General features: G+C 39.8%; 1 protein-coding gene across 2 annotated transcripts; it reads left to right on the forward strand.

The window, feature by feature from the left end:
- Nucleotides 1-1,158: 1,158 nt before the first annotated feature.
- Nucleotides 1,159-17,899, forward strand: smim29 (small integral membrane protein 29). 2 transcript variants are annotated; one of them, XM_084427226.1, is made up of 6 exons: nucleotides 1,159-1,373; nucleotides 2,322-2,501; nucleotides 2,769-2,794; nucleotides 6,890-6,995; nucleotides 17,426-17,502; nucleotides 17,611-17,899. In XM_084427226.1, exons 2-5 carry the CDS (start codon nucleotides 2,391-2,393, stop codon nucleotides 17,492-17,494), a joined length of 312 nt encoding a protein of 103 aa, XP_084283352.1. In that variant the 5' UTR covers nucleotides 1,159-1,373; nucleotides 2,322-2,390; the 3' UTR covers nucleotides 17,495-17,502; nucleotides 17,611-17,899. The 2 variants fall into 2 exon arrangements, with proteins under 2 accessions (XP_084283352.1, XP_084283353.1); XM_084427227.1 differs by having other exon boundaries at nucleotides 1,165-1,280.
- The last annotated feature ends 111 nt before the right edge of the window (nucleotides 17,900-18,010 follow it).

The raw sequence follows: 18,010 nt of genomic DNA on the forward strand, positions 1-18,010 counted from the left end.
TTCAGAGCGCACTGACGTTTACGTGTTGATTAAATACACACTTATTTTTCTATAATATTTTTTATTTTTTTATTTATTGTTATTGTATTAATGTGCCAGGAATATAATATATAACTCGACAGCTCACTGAAACCTTTGTGAAATCCCTAAAATAAAGAGCCAGGGGGCGGTCCGCGCTTTTCAGCCAATCAGAGAACGCACTTTGCTTGTCAATCACCCGTGGGCGTTTGGAATTGCTGACCTCAGATTGGCTGGCATGTCTTTGGTAGGCGTGGTTTTTAAGCTATTTTAAAGATGTGTGTTTTGCAATTTCTGATTGCGTCAAGGTTTCATAAGTTGGAAATGTTGCATTATAAAAATCCAATAATAATACACAAATGCAAATAGAGCGGTGCTACAGCTTAAACATTATTTCTCCAATCCTTAAACCTGCAAATAAAATAATTACAAAAGAATATCAGTTATAGAATAGCAATTTTTATAATGTATAGCAATGGTTTCACCTGTATTAACCTATATGACATGACATTACATGATATGACATGATATGATATGACATTACATGATATGACATGATATGACATTACATGATATGATATGATATGACATGATATGACATTACATGACATTACATGATATGACATGATATGATATGATATGATATGATATGACATTACATGATATGATATGATATGATATGATATGATATGACATTACATGATATGACATTACATGATATGACATGATATGATATGATATGATATGATATGATATGATATGATATGACATTACATGATATGATATGATATGATATGATATGATATGACATTACATGATGATATGATATGATATGATATGATATGATATGATATGACATTACATGATATGATATGATATGATATGACATTACATGATATGATATGATATGATATGACATGATATGACATTACATGATATATGATATGATATAATATGACATTACATGATATGATATGATATGATAATGATATGATATGATATGATATGATATGATATGATATGATATGATATGATGCACTAGTATGATTTAATTTCTTGTACTGTCTATGGATTTAATGCAGTGGCGACATCTGGTGATCAATATCGTGCATTGAATAACTCATAACTCCTCCCTCCAGCACCATCATCATCGTTTCCCTTTCATCGCAGGACTTGCTTTCCGTAAACACTGCCAGTGGGGGTTTAATGTCAGACAAACCCATGACTTGTGTTACAATAACTGGATTTGGAGTCGTCTTATAGTTAAGTGACACTCACTCTGCTCTTTTGCCTGAATCAGGTGTGTTTACTTTCATGCCTCGATGGTGAAGTTTGACTGGTCATGATGTTTTCACGTGAGTCAGCAGCAGACACCAGTGTTATGATTTATTACCGCTCATAATCATCGCGGCATTGATGATATCAGTGCCGGCCACCGTAATAATGCAACGACCGTTATGTAAACAAACGGGAGCAGATAATGTCAGTGAATGCGTAGTTTTTCCGCTAGGTCATGTGCGACATAAACGCTTTGTCATTGTAAAATGTGTATTAAAGCAGTTTTCTGCTGGACGCTTTGTGTTAAATCCAAATGCCACACTTCCCTAATAGAGAGAAGTTGTGCGTTATGCAGATTAGTGTGTGATTGTTATGCAGATATTAAGAGTATGTTGACATGTCAACGGCTCTATTTTGCAGATACAGAGCTTTAGAAAGGCTGTTTGGACTATTCACCCTTCACACATGCTACTTTAATATCACTATATTCTTATATCATGATACGTTAAATAATTCCTCAGCATAATAACAATACAACATTAATGCTCATTAAATGCTCAAAACTCTGCATGGTGTATTATACTTACATTATAATAGTATTTGATGTAGTGCCTTTATGTACATGTGGATTTAAATAGCAAAAATAATTGTAATAAAAAATATATATATATTTTGCTGTATTACAGTAATTAGACAAATGAAGATAGAACAAAAACTTTAAGGATATTAGAAGGGAACACCCCATAAAACATTCAGACTTCATTGGGACAAATATGGATCTAAGTCAGGCTACATATTGTATCTCAAAATATCACTAAATAAACTTTCCGATGTTGGATTGAACGTTACTCCCAGCAGTGTTGTAAACGGGAATGTTTATAGGCCCGATTAAAGAAACTTTATAGTATGACTGATCTAGCTGGTAGATAAGGTGCAAACAAGTTTGAAATAACATGATGAACCCCCTTTAGCCGTTTCCCAGCATTCCTGGGCCATGAATAAGTGTATTCTCCTGTGTTTCGCAGTGGTTCGCGGGGCGGAGAGAGCATGTGGGAGTCACATGCGTGCAGAAGACGAGCAGTGAAGGCCTCAGTATGAACAGCACCACTCCTCCTCCTCCTCCTCCTCCTCCTCACGATGTGGCCGTCGGCTACGTGCTCGTGCCCTTCTTCCTCATCACTGTGATCGGGGTCCTGGCAGCAGTGGTGGGTGCCGTACACACACACACACACACACATCTGCACGCAGGCTTTGCTTCTTCTGTGTGTTTCTCACTAGTGTGGGGGAAGAAGGTGAAGGCGCATGATCATTTGATTGAGCAGATCATCCAGAGAGACAAAAGGCCTTTATTCTGTTATGAATGCGCGCGCAGACGTTTGTCAGCTGCATCTCTGACGTTATTACAGACGTTATTCAATGTGCTTTCCAGGCATTGTTTCTAGGAAATAATGATGTACCTTTTTGTTTCATAGGTGATGTACATAAGGAGGAAACGGAGGTAAGGAAACACACTCCTGCACTCTGTGAAAGGCATTAGAAGAATGCAAAAGATTGGAATAATTACGATTGGAATAATCAAAAAGAAGTCGTTTCTGCTCATCAAGGCTGCGTTTATTTAATCAAAAATACAGTAAAAGCAGTAATATTGTGAAATATTATTACATTTAAAAAAAGCTATTTTCTTTTTGAATAGTCAAGTCACCGTTATTTATATAGCGCTTTTTACAATACAGATTGTATCCAAGCAGCTTACCAGAGATAAGTTTGTTTCCAGAAGAAAAGAGTGTCACAGTCCAGCTTCAGTAAGTTCAGTGATGGTTCATTTCTGTTGTAAAAAAGTTATTAATTTACTTCATTTATACATATAGCGGCTCTGGAGAAAACCGTGATGCCATGTCCAGTTCAGTTCTCATATGATAATGTCAATGCAGGCAGATCAATATTATTGATGAATATTAAAGTAAATGTCTAGCCTGGCTAACGTTAGACCTGGTCTCATTGAGACGTGGTCTGGGAACCACATGTTCATTTTCTCGTATTTGAGGCGTGGTTTACGAATGCCCAGAGCCGTTTATTGGGCGCTACGAATGTCTATCAAATGCGCCTGTACGTAGCTCATAGCCAATCGCTTCAATTATACCAGATGACGTATGTAGAGCGACAGAAATTCGACGAGGAAGAAGACGAAATAAACTTGCGTTCTAAACTACTTAGAACACTATCTAAGGCTGCATCGAAAGGTAACTTCACGTCTGATGCCATGTTGGATCCATAGATATAAACAAACTGCTTCGGTGTGTCGCATAGACGTCGTCATCGTCTTCCTGCTCCCTCCCCGTTCTGTGATTGGTTCCCTTTTTGAGGGGAAAATCTGGTCCATGGTGTCCAGGCTGCCTAACAGCATGGGGAAACCCAGGCTAGTAAATGTCCCCAACTAAGCAATATGTTGTAAATCTTATGTTGCAAAGTATATGTTGAATATGTTGTAAAATATAATTTATTCCTGTCATTTAAAGCTGCATTTTTTTTAGCTTTATTATTCCAGTCTTCAGTGTCACATGATCCTTCAGAAATCATTCTCTTTTTTTATTTTACAACAATACAGTATGAGGAGAAAGAGAAAAAGACAAAACATATGCTGCCAATTACTCAGTGTAATCTGGAATTTACACGCTCAGAAATACAGAAATGAACACCTAAAATATAAAGTCATGCCTTAAATTAATTCTACTGTATCTAAATTCAACATTTGTAAAAAAAAAATATATATAATGTACTTCAATTTCTAATAAAAAAAAAAAAAAAACATACAGTGAAATACAATGATTGATACATCTATACACATGTGTGCAACGACTAACTTCATTAACGTTTAAACGTAATGTTTGCAATGGACTAGTGAAGTGTATTCTCTTGGTTAGGATGTTGATATATAAGTTTCGTTCATAGTGTTTCTGCTTTATTCTGATAAAATATTTAATACCGTATTGTCCCTCATAACTGGTAGTATAACAAGCCTATAAACAAGCTTAATTATTACTAGTTTCACATGACACAGAAGAAAGGGGGAAAGTTTTGTGTAGGCTTTCACAATACTCCCACATCTTGCTCATCTTCGATGGACATTTCTCTGATCCCCCCCGAGTGAAAATCTGGCTTTAAAATGATTTCGCGTTCCGCTCCAGATAATACACTTGTTTCCGCCACCGAGTGAAAAATAAAAAAGGTAATTTTTTTTCCAATTGCAGGTTATAAAGTCAGAATTGCGTGATATAAAGTCGCAATTATGAGATATATATATTTATATATATATATATTATGAGATATATTTTTTCTCGCAATTATGAGAAAAAAATGTTGGACTATTGGACTATTCTATTAAGTCCAATTGGACTTTATATATCACAATTCTGAGAAAAGATATAAACTCGCAATTATGTGTTATAAAGTCAGAATTGCGTGAAATAGTCACAATTGCGTGTTATAAAGTCAGAATTGCGTGAAATAAAGTCAGAATTGCGTGTTATAAAGTCAGAATTGCGTGAAATAGTCACAATTGCGTGATATAAAGTCAGAATTGCGAGATCTAAAGTCGCAATTGCGAGAAAAAAAGTCTGAATTCTGACTTTATAACACGCAATTGCGACTTTATTTCACGCAATTCTGACTATATCTCGCAATTCTGGCTTTATAACACGCAATTGTGACTATTTCACGCAATTCACACTTTATAACACGCAATTCTGACTTTATTTCACGCAATTCTGACTATATCTCGCAATTCACACTTTATAACACGCAATTCTGACTTTATTTCACGCAATTCTGACTTTATATCTCGCAATTCTGACTTTATAACACGCAATTGCAACTTTATTTCAAGCAATTCTGACTTTATATCTCGCAATTCTGACTTTATAACACGCAATTGTGACTTTATTTCACGCAATTCTGACTTTATATCTCGCAATTGTGACTTTATAACACGCAATTGTGACTTTATTTCACGCAATTGCGACTTTATATCTCGCAATTCTGACTATATCTCGCAATTCTGGCTTTATAACACGCAATTGTGACTATTTCACGCAATTCACACTTTATAACACGCAATTCTGACTTTATTTCACGCAATTCTGACTATATCTCGCAATTCACACTTTATAACACGCAATTCTGACTTTATTTCACGCAATTCTGACTTTATATCTCGCAATTCTGACTTTATAACACGCAATTGCAACTTTATTTCAAGCAATTCTGACTTTATATCTCGCAATTCTGACTTTATAACACGCAATTGTGACTTTATTTCACGCAATTCTGACTTTATATCTCGCAATTGTGACTTTATAACACGCAATTGTGACTTTATTTCACGCAATTGCGACTTTATATCTCGCAATTCTGAGAAATAAAGTCAGAATTGTGAGATTGTAAACTCGCAATTGTGAGATAAAAAGTCGCAATTATTTTTTAAAATGTAAATGCAAATAGTTGAGCAATATAAACTAATTTGGCGTAATGTGGTGCAGCATCAGTCTCTGAATGTGCTCTTCATAAGCACATTATCCATAAGGGGAGAACGGTATTTTAATCTTAAGAACAATGTACAATTTCTCTGTAAACTCCCAGCAAACATTCTGAACAGAGGAACAATGCCATGAACAAAGGAGGTCTGTGTCTGGGCTAATGAGGTTACATTGGACACCGATGGGTAAATTAGAAAATAACATGTATCCTATGCATGGTCTTATATTGAATAAGTTGTAAATTAGAATTATTAATCAAATAAAACCTATTTTTACAAAGTCCACAAGTTGGGGTCAGGGTATAAAGATTCATCTGAATCCCAGTTTTCAGTGGGTAGAGGGAACAAGTTGTCTTATTAATCTTTATATATATTTAGAAATCAATCTAATATGCTGGTTTGCTGTTCAGTTATTTAATGGTTCTTATGTTTATCGATGTTGAAAACCGTTTTTTCTGCTTAATATCTTTTTATGGAAACAGTGATGCATTCTTTGATGAATAGAAAGTTCAAAAGAACAGACCTTGTTTAACATTGTACATGTCTTGAAGGCCTCCTTGCTGATTGTTTTAAACGTTACTCTCCCCACACCGTTGAATGATAGCATATCACAGTTTCCTCAAACATATGACGCAGCACGACTGTGTTCAACATTGATAAGAATAAGAAATGTTTTTGAGCATCAAATCCTCATATCAGAATGATTTCTGAAGGATCATGTGACACTGAAGACTGGAGTAATGATGCTGAAAATACAGCTTTGCATCACTAGAACCACGTTTTGTAATGATATTACACAATATTACTGTGTTTTTCATGGTTTAAATGCAACCTTGGGGAGCATTTTTCAAAAACAGTAAAAAAAAATCTGAATTTTTCCAAACTTTTGACCGCTAGTCAATCAAAACTTCATAAACCCAAATGTTTTTCTTCTGTGAAACACTACAGTAGACGTTAGGCTGAACGCCTGAGCCTCTGTTTTCAACAGAAGGTGCTGAAGGAAGTAACACTGGGTCAGAATGAGCGTTTGTTTGCTGCTTTGTGTGTCTGGTGCACGTTTAGGATTGATCGACTGCGGCATCAGCTGCTTCCGGTCTACACTTATGACCCGACCGAAGAGCTGAACGAGGCCGAACAGGAAATTCTGTGGAAAGAGGAAGACACAAAGGTAATCCATCCTGTTATGAAATGAAAAACACTGATGTCTAATGCTGACTCTTATTGAGATTACTGAAAGCAAATGTCAACGTATACCAATATTAATACTTTGCTTTTATTCAGCAAAGACACAATAATTGATTAAAAGTGACGGTAAAGACATTCATAATGTTATAAAAGATTTCCATTTAAAATAAATGCTGTTCTTTTGAACTTTCTATTCATCAAAGAATCATGAAAAAAATTGAATTTTGTGTTTTTTTTTCCAAATGTTTTCAACATTCATAATAATCAGAAATGTTTCTTAAGCAATAAATCAGCATATTTGTATGATTTCTTAAGGATCTCATCATTGGCTAAATTCGGTTGTAAGTTTTATTAATGCTTATTAATGACGGATGTTATTTTAACTTGCATCATTAGCCTCATGGCATAATTGCCTAAGTCATTTTTTGTTTCTTCTTGTTTTCCAAAGACATTGAAATATGACTTAGGCAATTATGCTATGAGGCTAACGAAATGTTTTTCTCTTCATGTGCGATGCAAGAAATCACAGGGAAGGCGGTACGAGCCTCGACTCATTCGTGTTGCCCGATCTTTCTAAAAAAGACAGTGAACAAGAACAAACCCACAATAAACCGAAATAAATCCAAATGCTTTATGCTGAAAATAAGACCAAGATATCTCGACCCGCACCTGCTCACTTTTATAACTCCATAAACTCGATCGCTTTATGACCCGAGCTCAAACAACAAGCCCAAACGCGCTTATAATAAGTGGAGATGGCAACGCTGCTAGAGTCGCTGTGTGAAGCAGCCTTTACAAGCATTAGCAGAACACGACGCTTTAGTTAAAATTGCTTTTGTCGCGTTGTGATATTTCTTTGGTCGGAATAGCGGAGTCCAAACATGAATGTTGCTATGGTTACCACGGTGTCAATCATCTCAGTTTCGGGATTTCGGACTCCTGCATTTAAAATGCACTCGTCACTCCTGCAACTTTACAGTGTGAACCGGAGTAATGATGCTGAAAATTCAGCTTTGATCACAGGAATAAATTACACTGCTATTTGAGCATAAACAACATCTGCAAAGGTACAACGCTGAAAGTTCAAAGCAAAGGGAGATATTTGCTTTTAAAGAAATAGCTTTTTAAGGACTACAACAAACGGCTGGTAGAGACTACACCACACTCCTCCCGGGTTAATGACATCACCAACCCTAAAATTAACATAAACCCCACCCCCGGAACACTATTTATAGATTATCAAGACAGAATATGCTAATCACGCGAGTCATTTGGCCAATAACAGTCAAGATAACGGCAGCGTCTTCTTTGAAAAGCACCTGGCTGCAGCTTTCCCGCGGATTAATTCAAGATTTTATATTCCATCAGTAAGAGGAGAGTGTGAAGGCTGAATTACCAGAGCAGAAGCATAGTGAACATTAAATAGTGCAATCCACACAACATGATGGGAGACATGCCACATATTACAGTTCAAAAGAGGACAAATTGTTGGCGCGCGTCTCTCTGGTTCATCTGTGATCAGGACGGCAATAGTGTAAATGTGTTAATGATGTTGGCATAGTGAACCACATCCAACATGAGTAACTGTCGACACAAGAGGAAGCTGTCTGAAGGGGATATCCAGGTACTAACCCGGATTGTATCCATAAAAAACATAAATCACTGCAGAATTAATTGCGCACCTCGACCAAATCTGTTCGTCAGGATCTCCACAAAGTCAAAATTCATGGTCGGGCTGCTATAGCCAAACCTTTGGTCTCTCGTGTCAATGCCAAATGTCGGTTTCATTGGTGCCAACAGTGCAAATCTTGGGCTGTGGACAATGTGAAACATGTATTGTTGTCTTCACTGTCTTTCCCACATCCGTGTGAGTTACGGTGTGGAGAAGAACCAAAGAGGCTGAACACCCGGACTGTTTCTGTCCAGCGTGAAGCACGGGCGGATCAGTGATGGTTCGAGATGTAATATCATGGCATTCCCGACTGAGCTTGATGGACACGTCACTGCCAAGGACTACCGAACCGTTCTGGAGGACCATGTGCACCTAATGGGTCAATCATTGTGCCCTGAAGGGGGTGTCATGTATCAGCATGATAATTCACCAATACACACAGCAAGACTGGTGACAGAATGGTTTGATGAACATGAAAGTGAAGTTGAACATCTCCCATAGACCGCACAGTCACCAGATCTATATATTATCAGCCACTTTGGGGTATTTTGGAGGAGCGAGTCAGTTTTCCTCCACCAGCATCACACTGTTCTGGAAGAGGAACGGCTAAAATCCCTCTGACCGCTGTGAAGGACTTAAATCTGTCATTCCCAAGATGAACTGATGCTGCATGGGCTTTAAAAGGAGGCCCTACATCATACTGATACATTATTGTGGTCTAAAACCAGGTGTTTCAGTTTCATCGTCCAACCCTTGTACATACAAAATACCACACAGTGTTTCCTCTTGTTTGCTTTGGACAGCTATTAAAGGGGCCATGAACTGCATTGTTTCCTGTGGTGCACTTATAATGTTGGTATGATTTTTACATAGAAAAAATAATTATTTAGAAATAAAAAGCATTTTCCTAACCTGATTTTAGCCCTCTGATTTGAACGCTCTGTTTGAGGGGGCGTGTCTGTGTGAGACTGACCCACTGTTGTGATTGGCTGTGAGACTTTAGTGTAAACGCCCACTGCTGTGATTGGCTGTAAGACTTCAGTGAAAATGCCCACTGCTGTGATTGGCTGTGAGACTTCAGTGAAAATGCCCACTGCTGTGATTGGCTGTGAGGTTAACTAATCGTGTGAAGTGTTGCTTATAGCATTATATTTAGATCTATGGCATTACATTTAGATTGTGGCATGAAAGGTTGCAGTGATGATGAGCGTGTAGCCGATCACAGACATGTTAAGCGCATGAAAACAGTGATCTCATCATTGCAACTCGATTTCTGCACTCTAACGAATGCTTTCATCATATCTAACTGTGATAAAATGGACTTTATAGTGGGAGTTTTGGCCAGAGTCACTGATAAACTCACTCTGTTTGATTGACAGCTCCAGCGATTGTAAAGGGAGCGTTCTTATCACAGTTTCATAACAGTTTAAATAACAGATTATTTTCATCCCACTATAAGAAAACAATGTGAAGTTGACCGTTAAGTCACTCACTGGTTTGATTTACTGGCACATAGACAAAGAACCGCTGACTGTACATGAATCATTACATATCCAAAATCACTGGTCTCAGATCACAGGCATTAGAAATAACACGGTTACTTAAATGTTGTGGCATTACTGTCGAGTCCATATCATAAAAGTGTTTTTGCAAAGCCTGCACCGAAATTGCAACTGATTTACCAAAGAATCCACAGTGAAATGTACCGAATACAAATAAATAATGCTCAACTAAGACATTCACATTGTTGAAAATAAATAACGACACTCTTTGCATTAGGATCCTGTGGAAGGTAGTGTTATTTTTAGTCCATTGATCCAATGATCGCTCTTCTCTCGTCGTCATCTACACACGCCAGTGGGAGGGGCCAAAGTTGAGATGAGGAAGTAGGTGTTGATCTTCTTCGGTCTTTCGCTTATCTATTAGATTCCAGGACGAGTCCTTCTCTGGGCTTGGTTACAATAAAAGCTGTTTTTGGACTACCAAGGAAGTTTTCAGTTCTGAAACCTACAGGATATTCTTATAGTATGATGACCTTATATATGCCAAAAGCTCAAGGAAAAATGTATATCTCAGTTCATGAACCCTTTAAGTAAAAATGGGAATATGTCTAATAAGTGACTGAAACATTAAGAAAGCTCCTGTAAACATTTACACTGACAACCACTTTTTTCCCCCCATGTGAACAGCATACATTTATGAACCACATGACTAAAAATGTAGTATTAAATAAATGTATCTGATATCTGGTGATTTGTCCTAAATCACAACACCCCTCTGTTCAAGATTTTTCAACTTTGTTGCATAACAGACATCTTCAGTAAAGTTTCTGAGTCCATGAGAATTCCTACAATAAGATACATGAACGAAAGCATAAGACCCCTGCAGGATGGGAAACCATTTCACCCTCTGATTCTGTCCTTTTATTTGAGCGAATATAAGAAAACGTCGCAATGCCTGGATGGGGGAAATGAATCGCCGTTATAGGGGATGACGACACATGTACTAGATTCCTCCTCGGAGGGCTCGATAAAAACCGAAAACCCAATTTCTCGGTGGTGGAAAAGGACACTAGCATCACAGAGATAGAGGAGACCTTCAAGAGTTTCCTTGGCATCATCCTCATCAACCAGTTCATTAAGTTCATTACGACCCATGGAGTCACAGTCTGGCCTGGGCAGATGCAAGAGTAAACATGGTTTACTTCTGGTTCTCATCCATCTTGTTGAAGCAAGATTATATAATGATGTGTTGTTAATGTGATGCTCATGTGTTTTGCCATTCTCGAAAGTTTGAAGAGGAGGAAATTGTTTGTCTCCGCTCCTAATCATAAATGTTTAAATTATGTACAATATTATTTATAATATATATAAGAAAGAAAGACATGCATTATTTTATCCATTGTGTAACAGACACTATATATTGCAAGAAATTAAGGAAAAGGAATTTCTTATAAATACTGTCCCTTCAATATTTACGCTCTGGAATGTCTCTGGAATGTCTCTTGAATGTCTCTGGAATGTCTTCTGGAATGTCTCTAGAATGTCTTCTGGAATGTCTCTAGAATGTCTTCTAGAATGTCTCTTGAATGTCTCTGGAATGTCTTCTGGAATGTTTCTAGAATGTCTCTAGAATGTCTTCTGGAATGTCTCTGGAATGTCTTCTGGAATGTCTCTAGAATGTCTCTAGAATGTCTTCTGGAATGTCTTCTGGAATGTCTCTGGAATGTCTCTAGAATGTCTTCTGGAATGTCTCTGGAATGTCTCTAGAATGTCTTCTGGAATGTCTCTGGAATGTCTTCTGGAATGTCTCTGGAATATCTCTAGAATGTCTTCTGGAATGTCTCTAGAATGTCTCTGGAATGTCTTCTGGAATGTCTCTGGAATGTCTCTAGAATGTCTCTGGAATGTCTTCTGGACTGCAGATCCACCGTTCCATAATTGACCGCTTACAAATCTGTCTCACATTACTTTGTGTTAACTGGACATTTTTAGATCATGTATATCTGTAACTGTAATACAGTGGGCTTTAAACGCACGTTTTGTCACTGTGTTGGTTGACACGTTGAGCTGTACACAGTGTGATGTCATTAAAATATGTTAACGTACATCTTCAGAACTGTGAATTGGAGTTTATTAAAAGTAATGAAGTCTGACACTCAAAAAAATAAATAAATAAAAAAGATACATGAACGTAAGAGTGATTAAAAATCACATTTAATTCATTATTTATTTAGTTAATTTTAGAAATGTTGACTAAAGTATTTTTGCACCTGCATTGCAAATGACTGTGCAGTGTTTACAGCAAGAGAAAGTAACAGAAAACCAAGTCTACTCTGCTCTGATTGGTCAGATGACCCAGTCTGTTGTGATTGGTCTACTCTGCTCTGATTGGTCAGATGACCCAGTCTGTTGCGTTTGGTCTACTCTGCTCTGATTGGTCAGATGACCCAGTCTGTTGTGATTGGTCTACTCTGCTCTGATTGGTCAGATGACCTAGTCTGTTGCGTTTGGTCTACTCTGCTCTGTTTGGTCAGATGACCCAGTCTGTTGTGATTGGTCTACTCTGCTCTGATTGGTCAGATGACCCAGTCTGTTGTGATTGGTCTACTCTGCTCTGATTGGTCAGATGACCCAGTCTGTTGCGTTTGGTCTACTCTGCTCTGATTGGTCAGATGACCCAGTCTGTTGTGATTGGTCTACTCTGCTCTGATTGGTCAGATGACCTAGTCTGTTGCGTTTGGTCTACTCTGCTCTGTTTGGTCAGATGACCCAGTATGTTGTGATTGGTCTACTCTGCTCTGATTGGTCAGATGACCCAGTCTGTTGTGATTGGTCTACTCTGCTCTGATTGGTCAGATGACCCAGTCTGTTATGTTTGGTCTACTTTGCTCTTATTGGTCAGGTGACCCCGTCTGTTGTGATTGGTCTACTCTGCTCTGATTGGTCAGATGACCCAGTCTGTTGTGATTGGTCTGCTCTGCTCTGCTCTGCTCTGATTGGTCAGATGGCCCAGTCTGTTGTGATTGGTCAACTCTGCTCTGATTGGTCAGATGACCCAGTCTGTTGTGATTGGTCTACTCTGCTCTGATTGGTCAGATGACCCAGTCTGTTATGTTTGGTCTACTTTGCTCTTATTGGTCAGGTGACCCCGTCTGTTGTGATTGGTCTACTCTGCTCTGATTGGTCAGATGACCCAGTCTGTTGTGATTGGTCTGCTCTGCTCTGCTCTGCTCTGATTGGTCAGATGGCCCAGTCTGTTGTGATTGCTCTACTCTGCTCTGATTGGTCAGATGACCCAGTCTGTTGTGATTGGTCTACTCTGCTCTGATTGGTCAGATGACCCAGTCTGTTGTGATTGGTCTACTCTGCTCTGATTGGTCAGATGACCCAGTCTGTTATGTTTGGTCTACTTTGCTCTTATTGGTCAGGTGACCCCGTCTGTTGTGATTGGTCTACTCTGCTCTGATTGGTCAGATGACCCAGTCTGTTGTGATTGGTCTGCTCTGCTCTGCTCTGCTCTGATTGGTCAGATGGCCCAGTCTGTTGTGATTGGTCTACTCTGCTCTGATTGGTCAGATGACCCAGTCTGTTGTGATTGGTCTACTCTGCTCTGATTGGTCAGATGACCCAGTCTGTTGTGATTGGTCTACTCTGCTCTGATTGGTCAGATGACCCAGCCTGTTGTGATTGGTCTACTCTGCTCTGATTGGTCAGATGACCCAGTCTGTTGTGATTGGTCTACTCTGCTCTGATTGGTCAGATGACCCAGTCTGTTGTGTTTGGTCTACTTTGCTCTTATTGGTCAGGTGACCCCGTCTGTTGTGATTGGTCTACTCTGCTCTGATTGGTCAGATGACCCAGTCTGTTGTGATTGGTCTACTCTGCTCTGATTGGTCAGATGGTATAGTCTGTTGTGATTGGTCTACTCTGCTCTGTTTGGTCAGATGACCCAGTCTGTTGTGATTGGTCTACTCTGCTCTGATTGGTCAGATGACCCAGTCTGTTGTGATTGGTCTACTCTGCTCTGATTGGTCAGATGACCCAGTCTGTTATGTTTGGTCTACTTTGCTCTTATTGGTCAGGTGACCCCGTCTGTTGTGATTGGTCTACTCTGCTCTGATTGGTCAGATGACCCAGTCTGTTGTGATTGGTCTGCTCTGCTCTGCTCTGCTCTGATTGGTCAGATGGCCCAGTCTGTTGTGATTGGTCAACTCTGCTCTGATTGGTCAGATGACCCAGTCTGTTGTGATTGGTCTACTCTGCTCTGATTGGTCAGATGACCCAGTCTGTTATGTTTGGTCTACTTTGCTCTTATTGGTCAGGTGACCCCGTCTGTTGTGATTGGTCTACTCTGCTCTGATTGGTCAGATGACCCAGTCTGTTGTGATTGGTCTGCTCTGCTCTGCTCTGATTGGTCAGATGGCCCAGTCTGTTGTGATTGCTCTACTCTGCTCTGATTGGTCAGATGACCCAGTCTGTTGTGATTGGTCTACTCTGCTCTGATTGGTCAGATGACCCAGTCTGTTGTGATTGGTCTACTCTGCTCTGATTGGTCAGATGACCCAGTCTGTTATGTTTGGTCTACTTTGCTCTTATTGGTCAGGTGACCCCGTCTGTTGTGATTGGTCTACTCTGCTCTGATTGGTCAGATGACCCAGTCTGTTGTGATTGGTCTGCTCTGCTCTGCTCTGCTCTGATTGGTCAGATGGCCCAGTCTGTTGTGATTGGTCTACTCTGCTCTGATTGGTCAGATGACCCAGTCTGTTGTGATTGGTCTACTCTGCTCTGATTGGTCAGATGGTGTAGTCTGTTGTGATTGGTCTACTCTGCTCTGTTTGGTCAGATGACCCAGTCTGTTGTGATTGGTCTACTCTGCTCTGATTGGTCAGATGACCCAGTCTGTTGTGATTGGTCTACTCTGCTCTGATTGGTCAGATGACCCAGTCTGTTATGTTTGGTCTACTTTGCTCTTATTGGTCAGGTGACCCCGTCTGTTGTGATTGGTCTACTCTGCTCTGATTGGTCAGATGACCCAGTCTGTTGTGATTGGTCTGCTCTGCTCTGCTCTGCTCTGATTGGTCAGATGGCCCAGTCTGTTGTGATTGGTCAACTCTGCTCTGATTGGTCAGATGACCCAGTCTGTTGTGATTGGTCTACTCTGCTCTGATTGGTCAGATGACCCAGTCTGTTATGTTTGGTCTACTTTGCTCTTATTGGTCAGGTGACCCCGTCTGTTGTGATTGGTCTACTCTGCTCTGATTGGTCAGATGACCCAGTCTGTTGTGATTGGTCTGCTCTGCTCTGCTCTGATTGGTCAGATGGCCCAGTCTGTTGTGATTGCTCTACTCTGCTCTGATTGGTCAGATGACCCAGTCTGTTGTGATTGGTCTACTCTGCTCTGATTGGTCAGATGACCCAGTCTGTTGTGATTGGTCTACTCTGCTCTGATTGGTCAGATGATCCAGTCTGTTATGTTTGGTCTACTTTGCTCTTATTGGTCAGGTGACCCCGTCTGTTGTGATTGGTCTACTCTGCTCTGATTGGTCAGATGACCCAGTCTGTTGTGATTGGTCTGCTCTGCTCTGCTCTGCTCTGATTGGTCAGATGGCCCAGTCTGTTGTGATTGGTCTACTCTGCTCTGATTGGTCAGATGACCCAGTCTGTTGTGATTGGTCTACTCTGCTCTGATTGGTCAGATGACCCAGTCTGTTGTGATTGGTCTACTCTGCTCTGATTGGTCAGATGACCCAGTCTGTTGTGATTGGTCTACTCTGCTCTGATTGGTCAGATGACCCAGTCTGTTGTGATTGGTCTACTCTGCTCTGATTGGTCAGATGACCCAGTCTGTTGTGTTTGGTCTACTTTGCTCTTATTGGTCAGATGACCCAGTCTGTTGTGATTGGTCTACTCCGCTCTGATTGGTCAGATGACCTAGTCTGTTGCGTTTGGTCTACTCTGCTCTTATTGGTCAGATGACCCAGTCTGTTGTGATTGGTCTACTCTGCTCTGATTGGTCAGATGACCCCGTCTGTTGTGTTTGGTCTACTTTGCTCTTATTGGTCAGGTGACCCCGTCTGTTGTGATTGGTCTACTCTGCTCTGATTGGTCAGATGACCCAGTCTGTTGTGATTGGTCTACTCTGCTCTGATTGGTCAGATGGTGTAGTCTGTTGTGATTGGTCTACTCTGCTCTGATTGGTCAGATGGCCCAGTCTGTTGTGATTGGTCTACTCTGCTCTGATTGGTCAGATGGTCTAGTCTGTTGTGATTGGTCTACTCTGCTCTGATTGGTCAGATGACCCAGTCTGTTGTGATTGGTCTACTCCGCTCTGATTGGTCAGATGACCTAGTCTGTTGCGTTTGGTCTACTCTGCTCTTATTGGTCAGATGACCCAGTCTGTTGTGATTGGTCTACTCTGCTCTGATTGGTCAGATGACCCCGTCTTTTGTGATTGGTCTACTCTGCTCTGCTCTGATTGGTCAGATGGCCCAGTCTGTTATGATTTGTCTACTCTTCTCTGATTGGTCAGATGGCCCAGTCTGTTGTGACTGGTCGAAGGCTTACAGAGTGTGTCAGAAACTAAACGTCCATTACCATATCTGAATTTTTATCTTCCTCATCACTTTATACACAGTGATATGAACAGTAACATAGGCGTCGGTTTTATTGTATTAATTCCGAGTCTTCATCATTTTGAAGTGCATCAAAGTGGATTTGCTTTGGCAGCTCAGAAAACAGCATCTTCTCGACACGAACCAAACTCTTCCAGTCTCAGCTACAACTACAGTGTTTGAGGGTCAAAGTAGACCCTGTTCGCAGACGGCTAATGAAGACCATAGGCTGGCATTATGCAAATGTGTTACAAACCTACGCAGGTTTGTGCAGGAAGTAAGACTGGAATTACTGACGACTCGTTTCAGGCGGTTCAGAATCAGGAGACAACAGCTCCATTTATCTGCACTTGATTTTTGAAACATTGCAGACATTTACATTCACAAACAGCGTTTTGTTTATACTACATGACAGCTAATATCTGAAAAAGCATAATAGGTCACTTTAAGAAAAAGGAATATCAAATGTTTCAGACCTACGACAACCAAAGTGGATTTACACATATTTCCAAATATTTACAGCACCTGGTCTCATGATGAAATGTTCCGGTGTAATAAACCCTTTAATCCCAGTCAATGTAATAAGCCACATTAAAATATAAGAATCTTTCCTCTTTTGTGTTTGCAGGTGGTCCAGGGCTGGATGAGGACCTATCAACAGCGCAGACCCTTGCTTTCAAAGAATCCTGATGCATGAAAATAAAGGTTTGCCACAAAAACTTCTTTTACATTTTGATGATTCTACACACAATCTCTTAATCTGGTCAATAATTAGTCACTTCATATGTTGTGTCTCATCGTTCTGTATTGCAGATTCACAAGATGGACAATTTTGAGCAATAAAGCTACTGTTTTTCCCACGGCAGTTTGAAGCGATGAGCCTAGAAGAGCTTTAGTGAAATGAGAAATGACTCAAGCGTTGGGATCATACTTGTTCACCTCAGGTCTCCTCTTGCAAATATAGTCCATTTAAAGTGCAGCTTTGCTGTCTGAATAAGAAGGACGTTCATTTGCCACTGTTTCAATGAATTTATTTATTTTAATTTGATGTATTTTGCTGATATTCTGTGCTATTAAATCCTCGTGAGAGCTGTTTATTTTACTGAGTACGCATGAATGTGATTGCTCTCTGTGAGTAAACCAAGACCCAACTCGGTCATCGTGCTAAACCATCACAGCGCACAAAAACTGTTTTTTTTTATTCTCCAAGCAA

This window comes from Rutilus rutilus, assembly GCF_951802725.1.
Source record: "Rutilus rutilus genome assembly, chromosome: 13".
NCBI classification, from domain to species: Eukaryota; Metazoa; Chordata; class Actinopteri; order Cypriniformes; family Leuciscidae; genus Rutilus; species Rutilus rutilus.

Coding starts and splice junctions, on each gene's coding strand:
- smim29 (XM_084427226.1), top strand. CDS start 2,391: ATGAACAGCACCACTCCTCCTCCTCCTCCTCCTCCTCCTCACGATGTG. Junction 2,795..6,889: donor TACATAAGGAGGAAACGGAG/GTAAGGAAACAC, acceptor GTGCACGTTTAG/GATTGATCGACTGCGGCATC. Junction 6,996..17,425: donor GGAAAGAGGAAGACACAAAG/GTAATCCATCCT, acceptor TTGTGTTTGCAG/GTGGTCCAGGGCTGGATGAG.